The sequence below is a fragment of the Melospiza georgiana genome, chromosome 2 (assembly GCF_028018845.1).
Source record: "Melospiza georgiana isolate bMelGeo1 chromosome 2, bMelGeo1.pri, whole genome shotgun sequence".
Taxonomy (NCBI): Eukaryota; Metazoa; Chordata; class Aves; order Passeriformes; family Passerellidae; genus Melospiza; species Melospiza georgiana.
The window spans coordinates 71224867-71247504 of NC_080431.1; the positions used below are offsets into that span (position 1 = coordinate 71224867).

Sequence of the window (22638 nt, forward strand, 5' to 3'; positions counted from 1 at the left end):
AAAATGTTATTTCAAAAGAAATTTAAATGGTTGGAAGTAAAAGGATTTTCTCTGTAAGAAGAAAATTTTCCTTCTCCCTTGTTTGAAACATTAATTCATGACGGTTTTCAAGCTGACATATCAATTATGATGGGTTGATGGCTACACTACATTGCACTGCAACAAGTCAGGAAGCATTCATCTTGGAAAATTTAGAGAGCAACACAGACACACACACACACACACACATTCCTTTCCCTCTCTTCAGCTTTGCTGCAAATTCTGGAAAAAAAAAAAAAAGGAATGTAATTGACTCATTCACAGTGATAATTTAGCTGAAACCCTGCTAAACATTCACGTAAAACTGGACACAGGCACAGTTCTTCGGTGAGATGGTTATGGGAAGAAAGCATGCAAGCTGTTTCTCACCTGTAATATGGTAGCTAACCTGCCGATTGACATCAGATGTGTCTTCATCCCAGGTGCTAAGAACAGCCACAACTTCCCCTGGAGGGTCACTCTCCTTCACCGACCCCCTGTACACCTCGTGCTCAAAGACAGGCGCGTTATCGTTTATGTCTGTCACAGTAACTGAGACCAAGGTGGTTGACGACAAGGACAAAGCTTCTCCCAGATCCGAGGCCACCACTGCAAAGGTGAAAGCAGAATCCTTTTCGTGGTCCAAATCCTTCAGTGTACTGATCCAGCCACTGTTGCTATCAATGGTGAATGCTTCTGTGATCTTCTGCAGCTCCGATTCCACCGCAAGCGTGTACGTGACCTGCCCGTTCGCACTCGAGTCTGCATCGACCGCTTTCACTTGCATGAGTTTTGTTCCTATAGGCATGCCTTCCATTATTACAGCATCATAGCTAGCTGCTTCAAACACAGGCTTATTGTCATTGACATCCAGCACCTTCACCTCCACATCCACAGTCAGCACAATGTCTACTTTGTCTAACTGAATTGTGGCCGCAACTTTGAAGTGGAAGGCGGAATTTATTTCGTGGTCAAGCCTCTTATCCAATTTTATGAGCCCTGTGTCCTTCTCTATGATGAAAACCCCGTCTTTGTTGTTTGCAGATAGCTCACCATTAACTGTGCTATACAAAGCACCCTGATTGGGCAAAACATGCAGAATGTCAATAGTACTGCCTATGAGGGTGTCTTCTGCCACGGTGAAAGAATACTGGGGTTGAGAAAAAGAAGGCAAAATGGTTTCTGGTGGTAAAACATGGATGTAGACAGGAATGAGGGAATGCTTTACAGGAATGCCACCATCGACTGCTTTGACAAAGAATGACAGAACAGTGTTTTTCAGTTGGTTAAAGCTACCCTTGGTGACCATCCATCCATTATCTGGATCAATTTCAAGCAGATCAGCTACTGAAACAGACGCTTCACTATACAGAGAATAGGTAATTCTGGAATTGGCTCCATCATCTGGATCTACTGCTTGCACTTGGGTCACCAAGTAACCTTTCCCAACATCTGCTTTGACACTTGCTCTGTATTCAACCGTCATAAATTTGGGAGCATTGTCATTCTCATCCACTACTATCACTCTCACAGTGCAAAACGTAGTCCTGCCACCTCCATCAAGGGCTCTCAAGAATATATCAATGTCACTTTCCAGCGGGTTCTCACGGTCTAACCTCTCAGTTGTCAGAATCTGCCCATTTGCATCAATCAAAAATCGGTCCTTGGCGAAGTCATTTATTATGGAGTAGCTGATCTGGCCATATACACCTGAATCCCCATCTGTTGCCTTCACATGGATTACCTTCGTTCCAGGGGCAGCGTTTTCTCTAACCTCTGCAACATAAATGCTCTGTGAGAACACAGGGCTGTAGAGGTTGGCCCCAAGGATCTGAATGTGCACCTGAGCTGTGCTGGTGAACAGCCCGTCGGACACAGAGACGTTCAGGCTGTACATGGGCTCCATCCTCTGCTTGCGGTGGTTGGAAAGAGTGATAACACCGCTCTTGCTGTCCATAATGAAACTGGTCCGATCATTTCCTGATAGGATGCTGTACTCCAGTCTGTCAAAATCAGAGCTGTCAGCATCAGAAGCCTGTACACAAGTCACAAAATGACCCCGAGGCGCCAGCTCGCTCACGTATGATTCATATATTAACTGGTTAAAAACTGGAGGGTTGTCATTCATATCTGTTATTGAGATACTAACAAGAACCTCGCTGCTCAGAGGTGGGAACCCATTATCAGTTGCTCTGACTTTCAAGCTGCACTGCTGTATGAGTTCATGATCCAGCATTCGGGCTGTCAAAATAAGGCCACTGCTGCTGTCTATATGGAAATAGTCAGTGCTGTTAAAGGTGTCCTGCACTATCTGATACTGTACAATCTTGTTATTGTCAGAGTCAGCATCAGTAGCAACAACCTGCAGCACAGGAGTCCCAATCAAAGAAGCTTCGGACAGAGTGGCATTATAAGCTGACTGATCAAAAACGGGAGGATTATCATTAACATCATTAACAATCAAGTCCACGGTCACCTCAGCACGAGCGCCAGTGAGAGCATCGCTGGCTCGCACCATCAGCTTGAAAAGAGAATTTATTTCATAGTCCAGTGGGCTGATGACACTCAGAACTCCAGTATCAAAGTCGATATTAAACTGGTTGTAGGGATCTCCATCAACAATGATATAAATGATACCCTGGCCTTCTGGACTGGTTGCATTTATGCTTAAAATTGGCATGTGCATTTCTACATCTTCATTCACGGAAGCTGTATAGAAGGGCTTGTCAAACACAGGCATTGCTTTGTTAACAATAGTAATGGGGAGCTCTACCGACGCAGACAGTGATGGGTTACCACCATCTTTGGCAAGAATGACAACCAAGTACTCTATATTAGACAAATCAGAATTGAAGGCTTCCTTTAAAGTGACACTGCCAGATCCTCTATCAATTTCAAAATGTCCATAGTCTTCCTTCAGAAGGTATGACACCTCGCCATTGTCACCTTTGTCTTTATCAATAGCTGTCACTCGATATATCAGGGTGCCAGGCTCAGCATCGACCTGCACAGCAGCGTAGTATGGAAGCCCTACAAACACTGGGGCATTGTCATTTATGTCCTCAATATAAACTCTCACCACAACTCGAGCAACACGGAGGTGATCTAGCTCACGGCTTGCTTCCACCACCAGCTCATACAGCTCCTGTTCCTCTCGGTCAAAGGGGATGCCAGTGGTCTGAATGACTCCTGAGGTGGATTTGATTTTAAATTTGTTTCCTGGGTTTAATATGCTGTATTTCAAAGGCTCGTTGAGGCGGTTGCCAACAGCATTCACCACAGCGATCTTTGTGATATTGGTGCTGTTTTCTGATATAGAAGTGGAATAAAAATTTTGTGTGAAATGGAGTCCACTATCCATCGCTTCTTTTACCATTATTGTCACCATAGCAGTACTATAAAATTTTCCATCAGATACTCTTACTATTAGCATGTAATGGTCTTTGGAGAGACTATTGTTTTTAATGGTGAGTACCCCTGTGCTTGAGTCAATTAAAAAATGGTCCATATTGCCTTCAATTATACTAAATGTTAATTCTGGAGGGATCTCTGAATCTGGGTCTGAAGCTTTGACTTTGAGAACCTCAACACCAGTATACGTGGGCAGGAGCAAGACTGTCTCAAACACGGCCTGGCTGAAGACTGGTGGGTTGTCATTGACATCAGTTACCTCAATGGTCACTTCAACTGGGCTCTCTGCTGTAAGCTGGGGATTCCCACTGTCCCTAACATGAACATGGAAGTGGAAGTGGGCTATTGTTTCATGATCTAAATTTGCAATTGTTCTGATTGCACCTGTGCTGGAATCTACCGTGAAATACTTTTTTGCAGTTGATTCCACAATCTGGTAGACAAGCAAAGCGTTCTGGTTGCTGTCAGCATCAGTGGCACGTATCACCAGGGGACTGTTATTCGCACTGCGGACCACGCTGTTCACAGGAGCAGCCTCACTTATGCTGCCCGAGTACTGAGAGAAGAGAAAAACTGGAGGGTTGTCATTTTCATCAACAATCTGAATGTTCACAGTGGCATTTGATGCCATGCCTGCCATATTTGTTGCCTGTACGATGAGCTGATAGGAGGAAGCACGTTCATAATCAAGGGACTTTTGACTGGTGATCACTCCAGAATATGGGTTTATAGTGAAGACTCCATCAACATTGCCATCTTTAACCTCATAAACTAATGTGGACTGGCTGATTGCAGAGAGAGAAATGACAGAAGTACCAATATCCACATTTTCATTGACCTCTGCTTGATATTCTTTTAGAGTGAACTTAGGGTGGGAGTTATCTGCCATCGTCACAGTTATCCGCACAATTGCTGTTGCAGACAGCGCTGGAGAGCCTTGATCAGTCACTTTGACTGACAAAACAAACTGTCCCATTGTGGTTAAGTCTGGCTCCTTGAGTAATGTAATGATGCCTAAAACTGGTTCAATCTTGAATGTGTTTCCCGTGTTTCCTAAAACAAAGATATTGAATGAGATTAGAAATGAAATATGACTCACTTTATGATAACCTAAACCAGAAACAACAAGCTGCAATTTTAAAGGCTACCTAAATAAAAAAAAAAAAAAAACAAAACACCTCCAATGTAACAGAACTTTGAAGGCCCTTTCACCCTTTCTTTCTGTTAATTAGAGAGCTCAGTAGATGGTATAGGTATTCAAGGTGTCAGAAACTCAGGTGTTGCTACCTCTATATCTTGATTCTCAGTACCAGCATCAGAGCAAGAACTGCATGCACATTACTCCCACTGAAGTAAGGAAAAGCATCCCTAAATTACAGAAATTAGTCAAATACATGTACACCTAAGGCAAAGAAATGAGATCAGAGGCTAATAAGCCAATTACATGACTAATAGATAACAACTCAGGCTCCTAATTGAATGGGATATTAAGAAACCATACAGGAGATTACAGTAGTTCAAGACTCAAAGAACTGAGTATAAAAAGGTTAAAGTGGCATTTAGAAAAAATACAACAGAGCAAATAGCATAGAAAAGAGATTCAAGCGTCTTGTGGCACAGAGTTTTATCGTATGATCTCTGAGGAGGATGAATCCAGATGAATGAGATTCAGTAGAAAATGTCATGAAATGTCTGTTACAACATGAAAGCACGGATATCACTGACTGCATGAAGGTGAAAACAGTAAGTTTGGATCAGAGAACTTTTTGGGGGCCTTTATTTCTTTCGAGTCTTTTTGCCAATCTCTTCTTCAGTAAAACAGATTTAAAACTTTCTGCATGTATTCCTACCCTGTAATTAGAGATCACCTGTAATTGGCAATCCTTATTTTGCTGTTTTACTGAGTGCTTGCTTGAAGTAAGTGCTGCAAATATAAATGGCATATATAAGCATAAAGACTCTTTTCCTGATTTTGATTCTAAATACAAACAGCATATACTGAGTTACAGCAATTTCAATCACTATACCATGTTCCCTCTATTGTAATTCACATCTTCAAATCTAGAACTGTTTCCAATCTACAGTCAAGCATCCATTCAAGGCTGAGAGAGAAATATATCTCAGGTGATACACAAGAGAGGGTTTTTTAAGTGATTGTTACGGGTGCTGCACACAGAGCAATAAACATGTAAGCTGTAGCTGGAATGCCTAAATACATGAAATCCTAAATGAAGTGAGGTAATGTGAACTATTTTTAAGATATGATTCACTATGTGATGTAAATTCAGGAGGCTAATTTAAGCTACATACTACTCTATGCAGTTCAATACTGGTAGTGGTTTTCTATTTATATCCTTTGTTTCAGATCACTAAAGTTTACTAGCTAAACCGAAGTTGTGCTATTCACCCAGGAGGTGAGATTCTTCCAGAGCTACAAATTCTCCTAAAAATAATGGCATCTGTCACATTTACAGACACTACAAATGCTGCTGCTGTTATTTTGTCAGTGCTTGCTAATACAAATAATTTTGAGCCACTGACTGCCTCCTGCAAGGCAAGAGCTTGTTCTTCTCCTTTAGGAATTTCTTATGAAATTACACAAAAACTACTTTCTTTACCAATTGCTCTCTTCAGAGTACTGTAAGATGTGGTGAGTAATCCCCCTGAATCAAAGGGCTGTGTACAATTTGAATTCTGCAGTTAAAATCAATATCCTCAACTGCACATTTTATGGATCATATTCAGCAGCAGAATACTGAATTTTGAGGCACCTGAGATTGGGACATCTATGGATAATCAAACTGGAGGAGTGTGAGGCTTACAGTAAATGGAAGTTTGAGGTCTGACATTGCAGAAAGAGCTTATGATGAAAGCAGAAACAGGCTGTAATGAAAAAGAGAGTCTAAATCATCTAATAGCTAAAGCATCTTTTCTAATAATAATATTTTCCTGCCTGAATCATGTAGGATTCTATTACCAGTGTAATTGGAAAAATACTCCTTAGATGTCAGGATGCTCTTTACATTGTGGTGGCACCTCTAGATGATTGGGAACCCATAATAGTAATAAGGTGTCAGGAAAAAGCTAGGAATAGTCTTGAAAAATATTGCCCCAGGAACTTGATCTAGTCTGCTCAGAATTTGTTCCATAAGGACAGCGTTTTCCTGTTTGGGCACATGTAAGATTGCCCCTAATTTAAGTTAAAGGCCACTTGAGAATGCTGAGAAATAGCTGCTAAGAACAAATGCAGTGCATAAAGGAAATATTTGCTTAGGAGTGCTAACATCTTCCTCATTCTAAGTTCAATACTTTCAGCTGCAAAAGACTTCACCTTCTGGTTTGCTGAAGGTAATCTCCTTCCACAGAGCATACAAGATAATGACAGAAAAAATCTTCCTTGGGTCTTCTCTAAACTTCAGGTTATATCATCCTAATTTAAGGTGTGAGCTTGAATTATATGAAGCTAAATCAGTATGAGATGGTGTAGATATTCCTGTGTCATTAGTTATTTGTCATTTAGCCTGTTCCTAATTGACATAAGCTTCCTAGCTGGGAACAAGTCTTTATAATAATATAGGAATAAATAATGATCCAGTAGGATCAGAGCCTAATGCTGGTAAAGGCTTGTGATCTGCCTAATATGAGTATAATCTGAAGTGCCTGTGACTTCTTTTTATGGAAATAGAAGTTTCAAGTTTTGCTAATGTTAAAGTGGAAAGATTCATATTATGAGTAAAACCCCCTAAGTAGAAATAAAACATTACAAAATGCTAAGGTCACAAATTTCTAATTCTTTTCTCTCTTTTTCCAGGCATCCCCCTCTTATATATCTATCAACGGTTTCTCTCAAAGATAATTCTTAACTTCAGGCTCATGTGACCCAGAAAAACTTACATTCATTGTCGTGTGTCAGAGATATTCTGCTCCGTTGCACCAGCAGAAGAATGCTTTTGCTGATATAGATCATGTGCTGAATGTAAACATACAGCATTTAACTGCAAAAGCAATTTTCATCTGGTATCATCATGCCCTCTCTTAGTTTCAAAGAGACCTTGTGCCATTAAAATGCTATGGCAGAAGTTTTATCATAGCCCTGTTCTTAGTCTGTGCTTCTCTGGTCTGAACACTGGCAAAGATATCAGGACATAACAGCTGTTGTGGCATTTTTTTTATGGAGGATCCACTGTACACCAGTCTGAAACCAGAACCCTGAAAACAAGTCACTGGCTGCAGTTTTGAATAACTATCTTCTGTGATGGCTTTGACCCAATGACTTAGAGGTAACAGGCTCTGTAGCCACCTGGTAAAAATGAAACAGCCACAGAATAACAGAATGACTAGACTAGAAAGGGACCACCGGAGAGCATCTGGTCCAATCTTCCTGCTAGAGCAGGTTCACCTACAGCAGATTGCACAAGATCCTGTGGAGTTTTGACATCTCCAGAGAAGGAGACTCCATAATCTCTCTCGGGCAACCTGTTCCAGAATGAGATTGTTCTGAAAGGTTTTGGGTATAGTAGCTTCAGAATAAAATTTAAAAAACCCCAACAAAACAACAACAACAACAAGGTGTCTCCTTTGCCCATCTGTACAGGAGAAGGTAGACCAAAGAAGCTGAGTTGTGTGTCAAGACAGATGACCGCTACATCACTGTTGTGTGTCTGGCATGATCCATGATCCTTCATTTTTGGGCTCGGTCCTAACCTGCTTCAATAGTATAGATAAGCTCTGCATTTTCTCCTTTGTCTTTGTCCAGAGCTGTGACCTGCAACACTGCTGATCCAACTGCTGCTGACTCAAACACTGAGGCTTCATACAATGGGCTGGTGAAGTAGGGACTGTGGTCATTGGAGTCTTCCACATTTATGATGACTCTGGCCAGGTTTCTTCTGTAAGGGAATTCTTGATCTCGGACCTATAGAACAAGAGCATAACACACAATTTGACAGTCATCTAGTAAAACTTCACAAATATTACTCATCTGAGTGTGAATACTACTTTCAGTTCTATTTAATACAGTAAAAAAGTCCATTTGTCCCAAAGAGCAGTCTGAAATACATTCACACACGGGATGACAGATCAAAGAAACAGGAAAGAAGTTAGTGACATTTTTTTTCACTTGTGAGAAAGTGCATTGCAACTAACTCATCATGACATGAATTTTTGAAGTGGCAACCACATGAGATCTTAAATTTTGGTAGAGATCTGCAAGAATTTCCTTTTTTATCAATATTTGCTGAATGGTCAGGCCTTTATCTTGCTATTGCCTTCTTTACATCATACAGGCATGTCTGTCTAGTGCTTGTAGCTGCCAATGGACTACTTCATGATTATATACATAGATGATCATATCAACAGTAAACAGAGCAGGAATCATTTCATGAAATGCTGGTAACTGTCAACAGAGGTGTAAGTTACCACACCTGTCTCAATCCCACCCAAAATACCTCAGCAGTGCTTCACTGATAATCCTGCCACCACTATCTCCTGAAAATTTTGGTTCTTCTTAAACAGAGGAAAAGACCTATTGTATTAGGTGGAGATCAAAACCAAGCACCAGAGAATTACCTCTCTTGCCTATGTGTTTCTGTTATTCAGTTTATAGCTATTTCTTAGTTTATAGCTAGTTTATAGCTATTTCTTAGTCTGCTTGGCAAAGGACTTGCAACATTTTACTCTGCGAGCAGAGACCACATTCAGCTGCTCCTTGCTGCATCTCACAGCAGCTTTTTGCTTCCAAGGGTGCCCTGCCAAAGCTGCCCCTGTACCTAACACACCACGAGTAGTTTCTTATAAGGCCTCTGCTGCAGAAGTCTTAAGTAGTTAAAGAAAATAGTGGACTCCAATGTTTAAACTAACACAATTTTGTTTGGGTTTTTTTTTGTTTTTTAAAAAATTATGTCCATAATATACATTCTTCACTTGAAAACAGAGAGATTTATGTCCTGTAGTCTAAACACACCAAGCAAAAACTGGTAATTAACTTTTTTCTGCATGCCCAAAGATTTGGAAATGTAGATAAAGGAAAGCTGTTTTGTATATCAGCAGTTTATGTACTGAAATAAGTCTATAAAAGTAATATATAAATGAGGCTTGTACTCAGAAAGGCTGTAGCATTCTCCATGACAAGAAAGCAGTTATCTCCCAGTAAATAACTTCTCAAATAACTTTCAGCCTCACTTCAGAAACTCTGAAAATTACCTTGAGGGAGAGAGAGATTAAATAATTACCTGCTTGCTCTCCCTTGAGATAGAGAATCATATCACATTCCATACAATGGATTCACAATAAAGTTTCCCAAAAAGCCAAAATAAAAACTGTGAAATAAATACACAGCAGGGCAGGCAAGATTAAATTAGTGGCTACTTATTGCACTGAGTCCTTCACTCAAGAGAAGCCTACTCCATGCATGTCCCTGAATCAGCCATGACTGCATTCTTACCATGACATTAAGGATGTGCTTATCTTGAGCTTCGTGGTCTAATCTCTCAGCCGTATAGAGAACCCCGGTGTTGGGATCAATTCTGAATTTCCTCATGCTGACTGTGTCGATGCTGCTGTGAATAGTGTAGCTCAGCTTGTGCTTTTCATCTCTGTCTATAGCTTCAATTTGCAGAATTTCAGTATCAGGGAGGATGTCCTCTGAAATGGTGACATCGTAGCTTGGCTGAGAGAATTCTGGGCCATTATCATTGTTATCCAACACTTTGATAAGAACCTACAGTTAACAAAAAAGGACATTTGAAGTTATTGAGGTCCAGTCAGACTACTGAATAAGCACCTAGAGAAATGCAATTTACTTTGAATGGCTGAAGATGTTATGCTGCTGCATGATGGGACTGAGAAACATTATTTAATATTAAATTCTTATTTTTCAGATTAAAAGAAATGGAAAAGATTTGACTTTGGAAGTAAAATGTTCCAAAATGTAAGACCTACTCAGAGCCCGATAAAGAAGCCCATATTTTCAGAATCTGTAGATTGGAAAGTACTTTTACAATGGTCACAAAGAAAGGTTTTGTCCTCCCTTGTAACTGCCTTCGTTACAAGGAACTTCTAGAACTATTATATAATTTCCTTTCCCCTTCACTACTAATAAAGCTATAAAATAATCCTTTTCACGTTGCTTAAATCTGTTTTTTACACAATCAAGATTCAGCTAAATCCTCTCTTTTCTGCCCAGTATATTGCATTGGGGCTTACTGGCAACATCAAATGGTGACAGCAGTGGAGATTTCAAGTTGCTGAGACCCCTCAGATTGCTCTTACACCACTTGAGGTGGACACAGGAAACTCAACCTCACTGCCACACCAGCACACCTCACACAGATCAATGCGTACCACCCAGGACAGCTGATCTCAGGGCACTGGTGACACAGAAGGATTATTATTTTTGTTACATCCTTGCTCTTCCTTTGCCAGTGATGGCTGTCTTTATTGTCAACTAATTCATGTCCCCCTCCAACACCTATTTGTCTCCTTTTTGTTGAGGTTTATGAATGATAGAACACTAAAAATATGAATGAATGCTTTGCTCCTTGCTTCAAATCTGTCTTTAAAGCTTCTGTATTGATCCTTAAGGAAACCTGGAGAATGGGAGAGCAGGCCAGGGTGCTGCTCTTGATGCCTATTACACCCATTTCAATATATCACAGGCTGACTCTGATAAATAATAAGAATCACTATTTTCCAAGCTTTGCTTTTCATAGTTATGTTATGCATAACTATGCATAAATGTTGTCGCTCTGACAACATTTTGTGGGTTTTGCCATTGGAGAAGTCACTCCCTGGGGAAAACGTGCTTTCCAGACTTTGTATGCCATAGATTGCTGTGGGTAGTGTGGCAGCAAAACCTTTGACAAACTGTGTAAAACTGAAAGCTGAAATCTGAAGAGTTGACTCTTTTACAGTGCTAGAAACAAAAAGTGTTTTTTCCAGAATATGCCTGTGAGAGCACAACCTAATTTTACAGCAAGTAAAACGGAACAATCTTTTTATTCAAAGGCTTTGAAATAAGAAATGGTCCAATTAATGACTTGGGAAAGGCAACACACAGGACTCTTTGGTCGGACTAGGAGACATGACCCATCACTCATTATATTTTCTTTGTCGCTTTGTTACTTGGCTCTCTTTTAAGCAAGTACTTTATTGTTTTGCTTGATCCAGCCCTGTTCACCCCTACTTTCTTAACAGAAGAAAAATACAGCTATACTTTGACTGCAATATTGCACAAACAGATGTTGGCCTCAGAGAGAAATGAAACTTTAGATTTCCATGATATGTGGGAGGGTTTGCAGAATACATTACCAGAAGGAACATGAGCAGTTGTAAGAAGCAGTTGTAATGAACTAGCCTGGGAACTGTTCAAAAGACAGCTGAAATAAAATGCTCAGTAAGTTAAATGGCATAAGACTTGCATTCCATACAATTTCATTTTCACCAGATTATGGCACGCCAGAGTGAAGCCTATATTAAGTTATGCTTCAGTCTTGGACAGATAGCAATAAAATTGGGGGGAAATACACATTGCTAGGCCTATAATAAAGATGAAGAGTTACTTAGCTTTTTATACTTTTATTGTTGCTGTAATATATCAAACGTGTTTCTGATCTGACTGAGGAAAAAACCCACCCAAATCTGTGTTTTAAAAATTTGTGAAGAAACCAGTTGTAACATATGAAAGAAAGCCTGTGGAGAAGATTAAAGTCTTGAACTCTAATATAAGGGGACACAGAGCCAATGCTGAACCACTTTTTTAGTGTAAGCAATAGGAGTTGGGGATAATCAGAATTTGATACTTAGAGAAATTTTCTTAAGCAGTTTCGATATTCTCAGTCCTTGACAGGTACCACTATAACATGACTGGTAATCAACACAGATAATTTATTTTGTTTTTCATTCATGACCAAAAACTTTGTCAAGTATCATTTCAGACAGTCCAACAGAGAAGTAAAAACTTTTCAAATGCATTGAAAACACCAAGAGTGCTTGACTCTGCTGATGCTAGTACAGCACAGGCTAATGTGAACAAGGAAGCTTCCATGTGAGGGACAGGCTTATATCTGTGAATTTATTTTTAAAATTGGTGTGTGCCAGCTGAAGCTGCTCTGGAAGGTGATAAAAAGAAATGTACAGAAACAACGCATCTTGAAAGTATTGCTACAGAAGTGACACGCTATTTTGTTTGCATGGTATATAATCATTCCAGAGCAGTGATTCATTTCCTATAATATCTAATGCCTTTTGGGATCACTGGCAAACAGAGAAAGCAGAAGAGGACATAAAGGTTTATCCATCCCAAGTTTTCCACTATGACTGCCCAAGCCATGGCTCCATGATTTTTGCCTTTACTAGACTACCCAAACTGAACAGGGTGGGACTGGATCAGCATCAGAGACCAAGGGTAATCCATGAGACCATGCAAATTAAGCATGGATTCTCAGAGCAGCATTTCTTCCCACTGAAAAAGGTGTAAGCTATGTGCCCTCACACACATACGGACATAATCATGCTTGGGGAGTGCAAGGCATGGAGGGAGAAAAGATAAAAAAATTGAGGCCCTCATTCACTGTCATCAAATTTACAGGAAGCTATGCACTTAAAATTGCTTTGATCATTGCCAAAAAAACCCCCTAACTTTTCTTTCTTTTTCTTTTCTCTCTTTCACTTCAAATCTACTGTAAGACTGATCAAGTGCCTGTTTAAGTGGCAGGCATCTTCCTCCCTAGAGATGCCAGTATTTTAATGATTTGTCAAGTGATCTGCATTGAAATACACATTATTTATTACATACTTTGCACTTCAACAGCCACTTCCATCTGGAGACGGAAGGCGATGGGTTAGAAATGCTAATGAATAAAGAAGTCATTATTGATTCACAATTTCTTCTATTTAAGCAGTTAAGAGTATTTCTAATTTTTCTCAGCTGTCCCTCAAAATCCCCGAGAGTCAAATGTAATTTTAACATTTCTCTCCTTTAATAGAGGGGGTTGTATTTTCCTTGCAACAAAAGAAAGTTAAGTTATATATGGGAATACTGATTATACAGAGCTCTGTTAAACCTATAAATGGAATTCTTTAATGTTCTTAAAAATTGAGCTGTCTTGGGAGTTACTTTAAACAAAACCAGGTAAAAGAAAATGGAGTTTTAGTCCCATTTAGAATAGCTATTAGTCCCTTAGTTCTTCCAACATTTCTGAGGAGCAAGTGACTATCATCCCTGTATTTTGCCCAGGAAAACAATGCCCTGCAACAAGGTTACCAAATCCCAGGTGAAGTGCAGTGGTAAAGCTGGAGAGGGTGTTTTCAGCTTATTTTTGAGCCACACCCCTTTTATTAGGTCACCTTAAAATGCCATTCTTCCTATGCAGATTTGCTACTCCAGCAGGATAACTTCTAGTAAGATGTTACTTAAAAAGATAGGAAGGAAAATGTGACACTGACATGAACACCAGGCTCACAGAAAACCTGAACCTACAAACATACATGAAGCTGAGTAAACTGAGTGCCACCAGATTGTTAATATGAGGAAAGTTTCTCAAATTAATTTCATGGCTGCCAACCTCAGGCATAAAATCATGAAACTATTGGCAAATTTCCATTGACTTCAAAAGGGTCAGCAAAAGGGTCCTTGAAGTCTTATGCTTTAGCCAGCTGGTCTAAATCTAAATCTAAATCTGAATCTAAATCTAAATCTGAATCTAAATCTAAATCTAAACCTAAATCTAAATCTAAATCTAAATCTGGTCTAAATCTATCTTTCACCTCAAATCAGGAGCCACACTACTGAAGTGACTCAAAGACTCCCAATGCCTGTGTAATTCAATATTTTCTACATATTTATTCCCAAATGGAAGATATGGCAAGAATGAGCTGTGTGGCATAAATATCCTTTATTACTGCTGAGGTGCCCAGGGTGTTAAGCTGTGACAATACCCACACTGTGCACAATCAAAGCCAGGCTTTAAAAGTTTCCCAACACATCTCCAAAAGGTAACGAATGGAAATGTTTACTATTTGTTGGCTGCTATGTAGGGATTCCTCTTTGCTGACAACTGCTCAGGACTGCTGACTGAACTACTTTTCATTGACAAACATTAGCTGCAAGTCTTTTTTTCCACACTCATAAAGCCAACATGCAGCAAACCAGTCTCTGCCTGGTTCTTCTTGAAAGTCCATATCTTTTCCAGTGCATTGTGGGCTTCAGAAAGGCAGGCTTGCCTCCTTCTGTGGCCATTGTGTGGAGCCTAATTTATAGTCTGAACAAGCTCCTCACTATAAAAGATTTGCTTCTCCCTGCTCACTTCCTATTTCCCACAGTTAAAACAAGTTTCAAATAAAGGAATCACAGCCCTCCAAGATTACAAATTAGGCAAAGTAGCACTCAGAGCATTAGCAAAGACTTTGTACTCAAAATAAGTAAGTGAAAGGCCTAGAGAAATACAATCAAATCAAAGCAGGACAAAATCTAATGCAGGAAGTGTCTCCAAAGCTGTTTTTAATGTTGCCCATAACAAATACCTTTGGTTTAGGCACAGACATATTTGAGTGAAAGCTGGGTAAATGCCAGCAGCTGCTTTACAGACATTTGAAGCTGGAAGAATCTGCTTGGCTAATTGCTTGGTCTGGGCACCATGTTGTAGTACAAGCTATTAAGTGCTTGAATTATTTAAACTGAGGTTACACTTCTGCACAGGTTTTGAAACCTATTTTAATACTGCTTTCAACAGTGATACATAGCTTTATTTTCTACTTCCTGCAAGTTTTTCTTTCCTCCAAACTCCAACTTTAACATAAAAATTCAGTTTCCCTACCAACATCAGTGGCTAGTTATTTTTATTTTACTGTGTTCTTTGTATTATGTAAAAATTGAAAGAAAAATCTTTGCTTCACAGGCAAGGCAGTGCTGAGATTACTGGATGTAAAAAAAAAAAGTAAAAGAAATCAAGGAGTGGTTACAGTTTGGAGGAAATGTTCAACAGAGCAAAAGTGAAAAATTTAATTGAATCTCTATGTCTCTTTTTCTGCCCTAGAAGAATCCACAGCCCAGAATTGCTTCTGGCAGGCTCTAATGTCTTATCTACGCTTTGGCCATGGTCCTCTAAGAAGAGCATTTCACCATTCATTTAAGAGAACCACCCTCACTCAGGGTGACTGATCAGCTCCTCTTAAGAAAATGTCGCAAAGAAAAGGTGATCTCTGAAAGGTGAGACAGAAACTCAGAGTTAAAAGTCAATCTTCAGCACAAGAATAAATTAAATTCCAAAACCTTCTGCAAGGGGAGACAGAAAGGGGCAATGAGCAGTAACTTCTGTCTGTTCTTCCAGTCTGGCTGGCTTCAGCAGAGATGTAAGCAAACATCTCTGGGTCTGCAAAAACTCTTCAGAGGGAAGTGCATGTTACCCCCTGAGTGCCCACTCTACTGGTTTTGCAATAAGTGAAACTCAAGTGCCTTTTGCCTCCCAGCTTGGAGGCAACAGCCTTTGGTGCTCTAACACATCTTTTCTATAGCAGGTACAACGATGAGAAAGAAGAAGGAGGCAGAACGATGAGAAAGAAGAAGGAGGCAGGAAAATAAGGAGTAAAATAATCTTTTTCATAGAGTATTATATTTTGTAATATAATTTTGTAATTATATTACAAAAATATAATTATCTGCTAGGACAACATTCTCAATAAAAGTGAAACATTATAATAATTCAAATGATAGTTCAATGATCCCCCCCCCCCCACCCCGTACTCTGCTTCTGTGGGTATTTTAACAAAGCTCAAGAGTATGCACTACAAATAAGTAAATAAATGTGATTCTATTCCTCCGTTGTGCCTGTGTGTAAAAGATCTGAGTTGTTCAATAAAAAAAAGGGATTTTGGATAAACCTGACTTATGACCAGGAGAATTTCTCATGTTTCAGAGTCAGAATTGTGGCAGGAGTAGGTATTTAGATGCCATTAAAATGATTCCTTGTGGGGAGAGACCTCTCTCTGCTCAAGCAAGGGCACCAAACTCTTTTGCAGGCCAAAGGGAGGTGATTGCCATGGCAGGGGGCAGAGTCACTGCACAGAGCCACTGCCCCAGCTCTCTCCAGCACAGGGGACACAGAAGCCCCAACCCCTCTGCAAGGCCAACAGCTCGCCCGGCAGCTGCAGGAGTTGTGTTTCGTGGGAATTTGGAGCAAATGTATTCCTTCAGCCTTTAATAAATGACTGCATGGCCTCAAGCAATGATGGATAAAAGAAAGGGAAAAAGCAAAAGCTCTCCCTGGCTAAGTCAGGAGACTTAGCCATTCTAGAAGTTAATCACCGTGACTGAAGTTTTATACCTACACTTCAAATATATAAATCAAACAAGTCAAAATTTCTTTGTATTTTTCCTTCTCCATCCCTTCCCATCCCAACTGCTGGATGGTTCAGGCTTACATGGATGGGCAGCATGGTGAGTGGGAGTGGCTCAACCGGTCCTGGCACTTTGGTACTCACTTTGGAGACTGTATTTCTTTTGGAAACCTTGATCATGCCCAAAACAAGTAGGCTTTTAGTTACAAAGAAAGTTTGCAACTTTTTTTTTTGGTTAGCACTCCTTATGTTCTTTTTGCCTCTTTTCGCAACAGTGAACCATTATTACAACAGATGTAACTTTTAAATCAAAATTATTTCCTTCCTCTCATGGTACAGTAATGAACCATGTGCACAGTAAGGCATGAAGGAAGTGAACAGCTCATTGGAGTTTAAGGCATGCAGGAACACTGCTGAAGAAACTTCACCAAGTCCATGCCAGGGATCACGTTACCCAAACAAAAATCTTCGGCATTTTTATGCTGTATTTTACCACCTCCAACTGTATAATAGACAAAAGAAGAGATAAAGGAAAACAGCTGGAGTGGAATAAAAAGCAAGAGTGTTCCATTGCACATGGTCATCATCAGCTGTTTCATAATAAACCACCATAGTTTGAGGGGGCCATTGAATTATTTTATTGTTATTCAAAATTGCTTTATACTTGCTTTGTCTTCTACCATAGTGTCCTGCAGCTACAGTCAAAAATGCAGGTGGAACTATGTACATAGAACAAAATAGTTAAAATGTTGTTTTGTCAAAACTCAGAATAAGGCCACTGAGAGCTATCAATAAATGATCTATTCTATGACATTTTTAAATTAAACCAATCAGTATTATATCTTTTTATTATTTTCCTAAGAGAAAATTAAGATGAGGAAGCTAATCAAAGGCTCCAAAGTACGGCCAGAAATAAAGTAGGAAACCTTTGCAAAATGGAGCAATAAATACGAAGGCCATCATTCCGTCAGTTTTCAGATAACAATCACTTTTGAAATCTCTGCTGTGAAGACCAAAAGAAACACATGCTCAGATGCCTTGGTCACCATTAAAAATTAAACAGTATCCACACAGAGAGAAGGTGGGGGAGGGAAGGGTCTGTACACACCAGTGATTATTAATGCCACACTCTTGCAATCTGAGAGTATCTTACATTCCTAAATGGGTCACATCGCTGTTAAAAAGAATGCTCAGGCTTCTTTTAGAACGCAACAGCTTTACTGAAATATGTTTTTACCATATGTTTTAATTAAAAATGTAAGGGTTTCATCCAACTAGGTTTTGAGGACTGTTATATAGGTCAATTTATTAAATCAAAAGCAGCAAAAACAATAAACGCAATATCCATGAAAAGAGAAATTACTTTAATCCAGCATGTTTGAAATTCCCTAAGCTTTTTAATATTTTTTTGGCTGAAATGTTTGCAAGAAAGAAAAAAGGTCACATTAGGCATTCAACACCATCTAAAATGTGGACTAAGAGGGTAGCCAAGATTAAAAAACAGCATTAAAAAAAACCCCAAAAACTACTTAACAGTTGAAGAAAATGCCTTATGGAAAGGGAACATAAAGAGGTCAATCATTCTCCTTTGCCTGTCTACCGGAAGACTGGGAGGTGATTTGAGTATTGTGAGTAAGTGCCTTCCTGGGGAGAAAATAGTGTTTTTTAAAGAGTTCCTTAATTGAGCAGAGAAAGGCGTAACAGGGAACATGGGCCAAATATAATCAAGCTTAAAGTTAAGGGATGTTTTTAGCAGATGCAATTAATTCTGGAACTGACAGTGAAAACATTGGATTTCCTACCACCTAACTTACTATCAGCTGATGTTTTCTTACCAAGGGGAGATTATTGGGAGAAAATATCAGACCTTTTAGGGCTGGGGTATAAACAGCATGAATTCAGACTGAGAAAGCACTCAATGATTTAACAATTTCTTAGGAAAGCTGGTGTTGTGGCTCACTGAATACAGATTTACATCCAAAGCATTTGAGCAAAAAGGCAAGGTACAAGAGAAGCATCTGCATGTGCATGCATATATGTAAACATAAAAATGTTCAGGCTTTCCTTCTGAATTATAAAAAAGGAAATAACATAACAAACCTATTTTTTTTATTTATACTTGGGGAGTAACTCAGATGTAATTTCAGGCCCTAAGTAATGCACAGCCCACAACTCTACCTCATATAAAAGGATTTTGCTGCTTGAAGTCCTCCTGGCGTCCCTGGGACCTCAGAGTCCCTGTCCTTGTGCCATGACCCAATTCCAGGCTGGTTCCCACTGAACAGATACCTGGGCTCTGCATCAGGGTGTCTCCTACAAAGATGTGTCAGAGCCAGCATTGCCCCAGCCCATCACATTTATCTGACCCAACTTTAAAGGCAAGGAGCCTGATAAGCATGCCCGGCTTTAAAAGGTTCAGCAGGGCTGCTTTGCAGAAGATAGTGTAATCACAGGCAGTGACACTAAAGGAAGGATTCTTTGAATTTTAAGTTTTGCCTCTGAACAATTTCTTTTCTGAACAATTGATCTTGCGTCCCACTTTTGGGTCTTCGGAGGATGAGAGGTATAAACTCCATTTAACACAATCAATAGCAATATTCCCTGACACCATGGAAGCACTATTGTATTTTGGACCATTATGGGGAGATGCAATTGTCAAAATCTAGGCTTTGCTGCCTGTGATAGGGACTCCCTCAGCTGGAGGAAGGCAAATTACTTTCATGTGAGCAGGAAGAGAACAAAAGGAGAAATAATGCTTTGAAACATTCAACAGCCGATTCTTTACAGCCAGATGGAAAGGCTCTGAAAAATATCCCCTCCATCCCCTCCATTGGTGCTCTCAAAGGATGAGGTTTCACCTGAATGGAAAAATTAATAACTTTTATAGCATATACATTCCAGCAACAAATGAATAACTTGCCAAGAAAGGAATGTGATATTCTACCTGAGTTGTGGCAATGTTTGTTCCATCGGTGACCTCCACAGTCATGTTATACAATGACCTCTGCTCTGCGTCCAAGGGCTTTGCAATGACAATCGTGCCCACTCCCTTATAGGCGTCGAAAGAACTATCGTAATTCCCTCCTAATTGTTGCACAAAAACACAATCAAATTAGCCATTTCTTGAAAACTTCCATTGCAAGTATTCCTAAAAGTGGGCGTGTCTGTTTAGTGTCATCCATCTTAATGGCCTCTCTTAGCCCACACAGTACATCTAGTGATACCTCTTTGTTCATAAGTTATTTATATTTCAAAGCACAGTGTGTATATTGAAAAGCAGGTATCACTGGAATGCATTGCCAAAAAGAAAGAATAAAAATCTAGCAGTACATTTAAGTAAACTACAGCTGAATCTATAAAAAGAATCAAATGTCTATAAGCCCCTAAGATGTGTGCCCTTGAGGTTTAAATAACGAACAAGAATAATTATCTTTTTGTATAAAAGTCATTTCAAGAGGGCTTTATTCTACAAATTTTATTTTCAGGAAATTCTCACTGATACTTCTGGGTGCAAATACCATCATCTGAGTTTTTAAATATTACAATTATAATCAATTTTAGAAATGCAAATACAGATTTGTTATGTTAATACCACGGACAATGATAATTATTGGCAGCAAAGGTCAAATCCTTCCAGTGTTTTAAGAATTATTCAAATAGATCTGACAGGATACACAACCTAAATTCTTTCCAGTACAAAAAACCTCTCACAAAGCACTGTTCTAATACCAACATCCCCTTTTCCTGTCACACACTGAATGCTGTAGCAGTGGGAAAACCCTCCTGAGTACTGAGTATAAGAAAGAAAAGAAAAAAATCTATTAACAAGTAAAATAAGGCTATAAATAATATAAACCTCAAATACAATTTCAGATTGAAGGGTTACAAGATTTGTCAGCCACAGCTACAGTTTATGAATTTGAACCACTCATTATTTTCAAAAGCGCAGCACACACTCCCTGCTGATAAGGTGTTTTCTTGCTTACTCATCTATGAAGTGTAATTTAGTATTAGTTGAGTCTGAAATTTTTGGAGGCTAGGGACAGGGAGAGGTGGGACACAACACTGCTGACAGACAAACTCTTAAGCTATATTCATAACACAGCAATTCAATGCCAACCCTGCTCCACAGAGACAAAAAGCCTTTCAAACCCCACTGGTTATGAGACTTGTGTGACAGCTGCTGAAAGCTCTTGAGATGAGGTCCACAGGTAGAAAAATATCCATCCTACTGCCTTAGCTCTGGTGAAATATATATAAAGAGAGATATATGTGAATGGCTGGTAGTGTCACAAAATGGCTCTGAAAATTTTAGGGCTGGGGACTGAATAGAGAAGAGTCTTCCATGCTCTCCCATCTGCATGGTTTGCTGAACAGGAACTGGCATTATTCTCAGAAGCAGTCATGCATTTACTGAGAGAAGAATGTTCTGGCATTTGAAGAAGCTGAAGATTAGGAGGTAACACAGCAAAATCACAGCCCCTGAATTCCTTAATGTGAAGGAAGCCTCACTTCTACCTCTTGCACAAGCTATTGCAAAGAAAGAGGAAGGTGGAAGAAGCACTGCTCTGTACATTTTTGCCTTGAAAGACATTCAGAGATGGATAGAAGAAAATGGAAGGAAAAATAATAATGCAGGTGACTGCTGCAGAGTAAAGGAAGTATTGGTGAACTTCTGGCCACTGAAGTGATCCAAGTGTAGTAATTTCAGATGTGCCATCAGATTTCCATATGTTGAACAGATGTATGTACATACATACAGATCTAAGCCTAATAGATGAAGTTGTGGTTTTCCAGGAAAACATTGCCACTGGTCCTGTTGTCATTTATCGCAGATAGAAACATTGCTTACTCCTTGCCCTCATTCTGCAAGCTGTCCTTGATATTTAAGCAATAGCAAGGTATTTGGACATTGATTATATCTTCAGTGCTCTTTTTTTTTTTTTTTAAGTTAGTCTGGAAGAAAAAAGTTTCTTTCTCCCAATTAATGTTTTAAATTAATTTACTTGAGAAAAATTGCACCATGAAAACCTCCTTTGAAGAAAAGAGCTTGAGATTCATGCAAGGAAATCTCAGCTGAAATGAAACTAGCCTTGGGACAGTAGGCACTTCACAAAGAGAATGTTTCATACTGATAACCATGAAAACAAATGCAAGTCTATACTTTGAGATGCTTAATAACCATCTTAATGAGCAATCAAAAATTATATGCTATCAACTGGCACACACTTCCAAAAAAACCTGCCTTTAAAACTTCCAAGAAGTAACATGGAAGGATTAGCAATAAATGTTTTAAATGACCTTCTGCTGCCTCAGACCTGGGTTTTCAGGGCACCACATAGTCTGTTGCAAATAGACCAACTTCTTCAAGCCACTTCCATTAAGTGAAGCATACTCTTCCCCTAAAAGAAGAACTGAATCCATCATGTGAATTTTTTATACATTATTCACATCTTCCAAAACGGTCTAGTGACAAACAAATTAATCTTGGTTGCCAGCTACCCCAGCCTGTAACTAACCAGGCAATGCAGTTCATTTTACATTGAATCGTTTTCTATTAAACAAGGCAGAAATTGCATCAAACACTGAGGCAGAGATGGATCAGAGAACATCCTGCTGTGAGATTTGTGATTATAATCTATTTTGGAGTGAAACCCTGAATTATTCATGATTCAGTCTTCTACATTTTAACAGACAATGGTCAGATGAAGAACCACACAGCTGGATGAACTTCTGGGAATACTGCCTGAGATACTGGGTCCTGCCTCTCATCTGCAGTACAAGAAGCAGTCTGCAAATGGTTTGTGCTGCTCCTCGACCTCTGTATACACTCCAAACAAGACCTCATATGATAAATGTTTCTGAAGCTGCACTAAA

The 22638-nt window shown here is 39.4% G+C and overlaps 1 protein-coding gene across 7 annotated transcripts in view; it reads right to left on the reverse strand.

The window, feature by feature from the left end:
- The window catches only part of FAT3 (FAT atypical cadherin 3), a 399748-nt gene that overhangs the window by 77939 nt on the left and 299171 nt on the right, over positions 1-22638 (reverse strand). For all 7 annotated transcript variants that reach the window (XM_058019289.1, XM_058019288.1, XM_058019293.1 and 4 more), the window contains exons 8-11: positions 19706-19845; positions 9872-10147; positions 8134-8344; positions 409-4482 (exon numbers count right to left, since the gene is read on the reverse strand). In XM_058019289.1, coding sequence (XP_057875272.1) covers positions 409-4482; positions 8134-8344; positions 9872-10147; positions 19706-19845 — 4701 coding nt within the window. The remainder of the gene's footprint in view (positions 1-408; positions 4483-8133; positions 8345-9871; positions 10148-19705; positions 19846-22638) is intronic.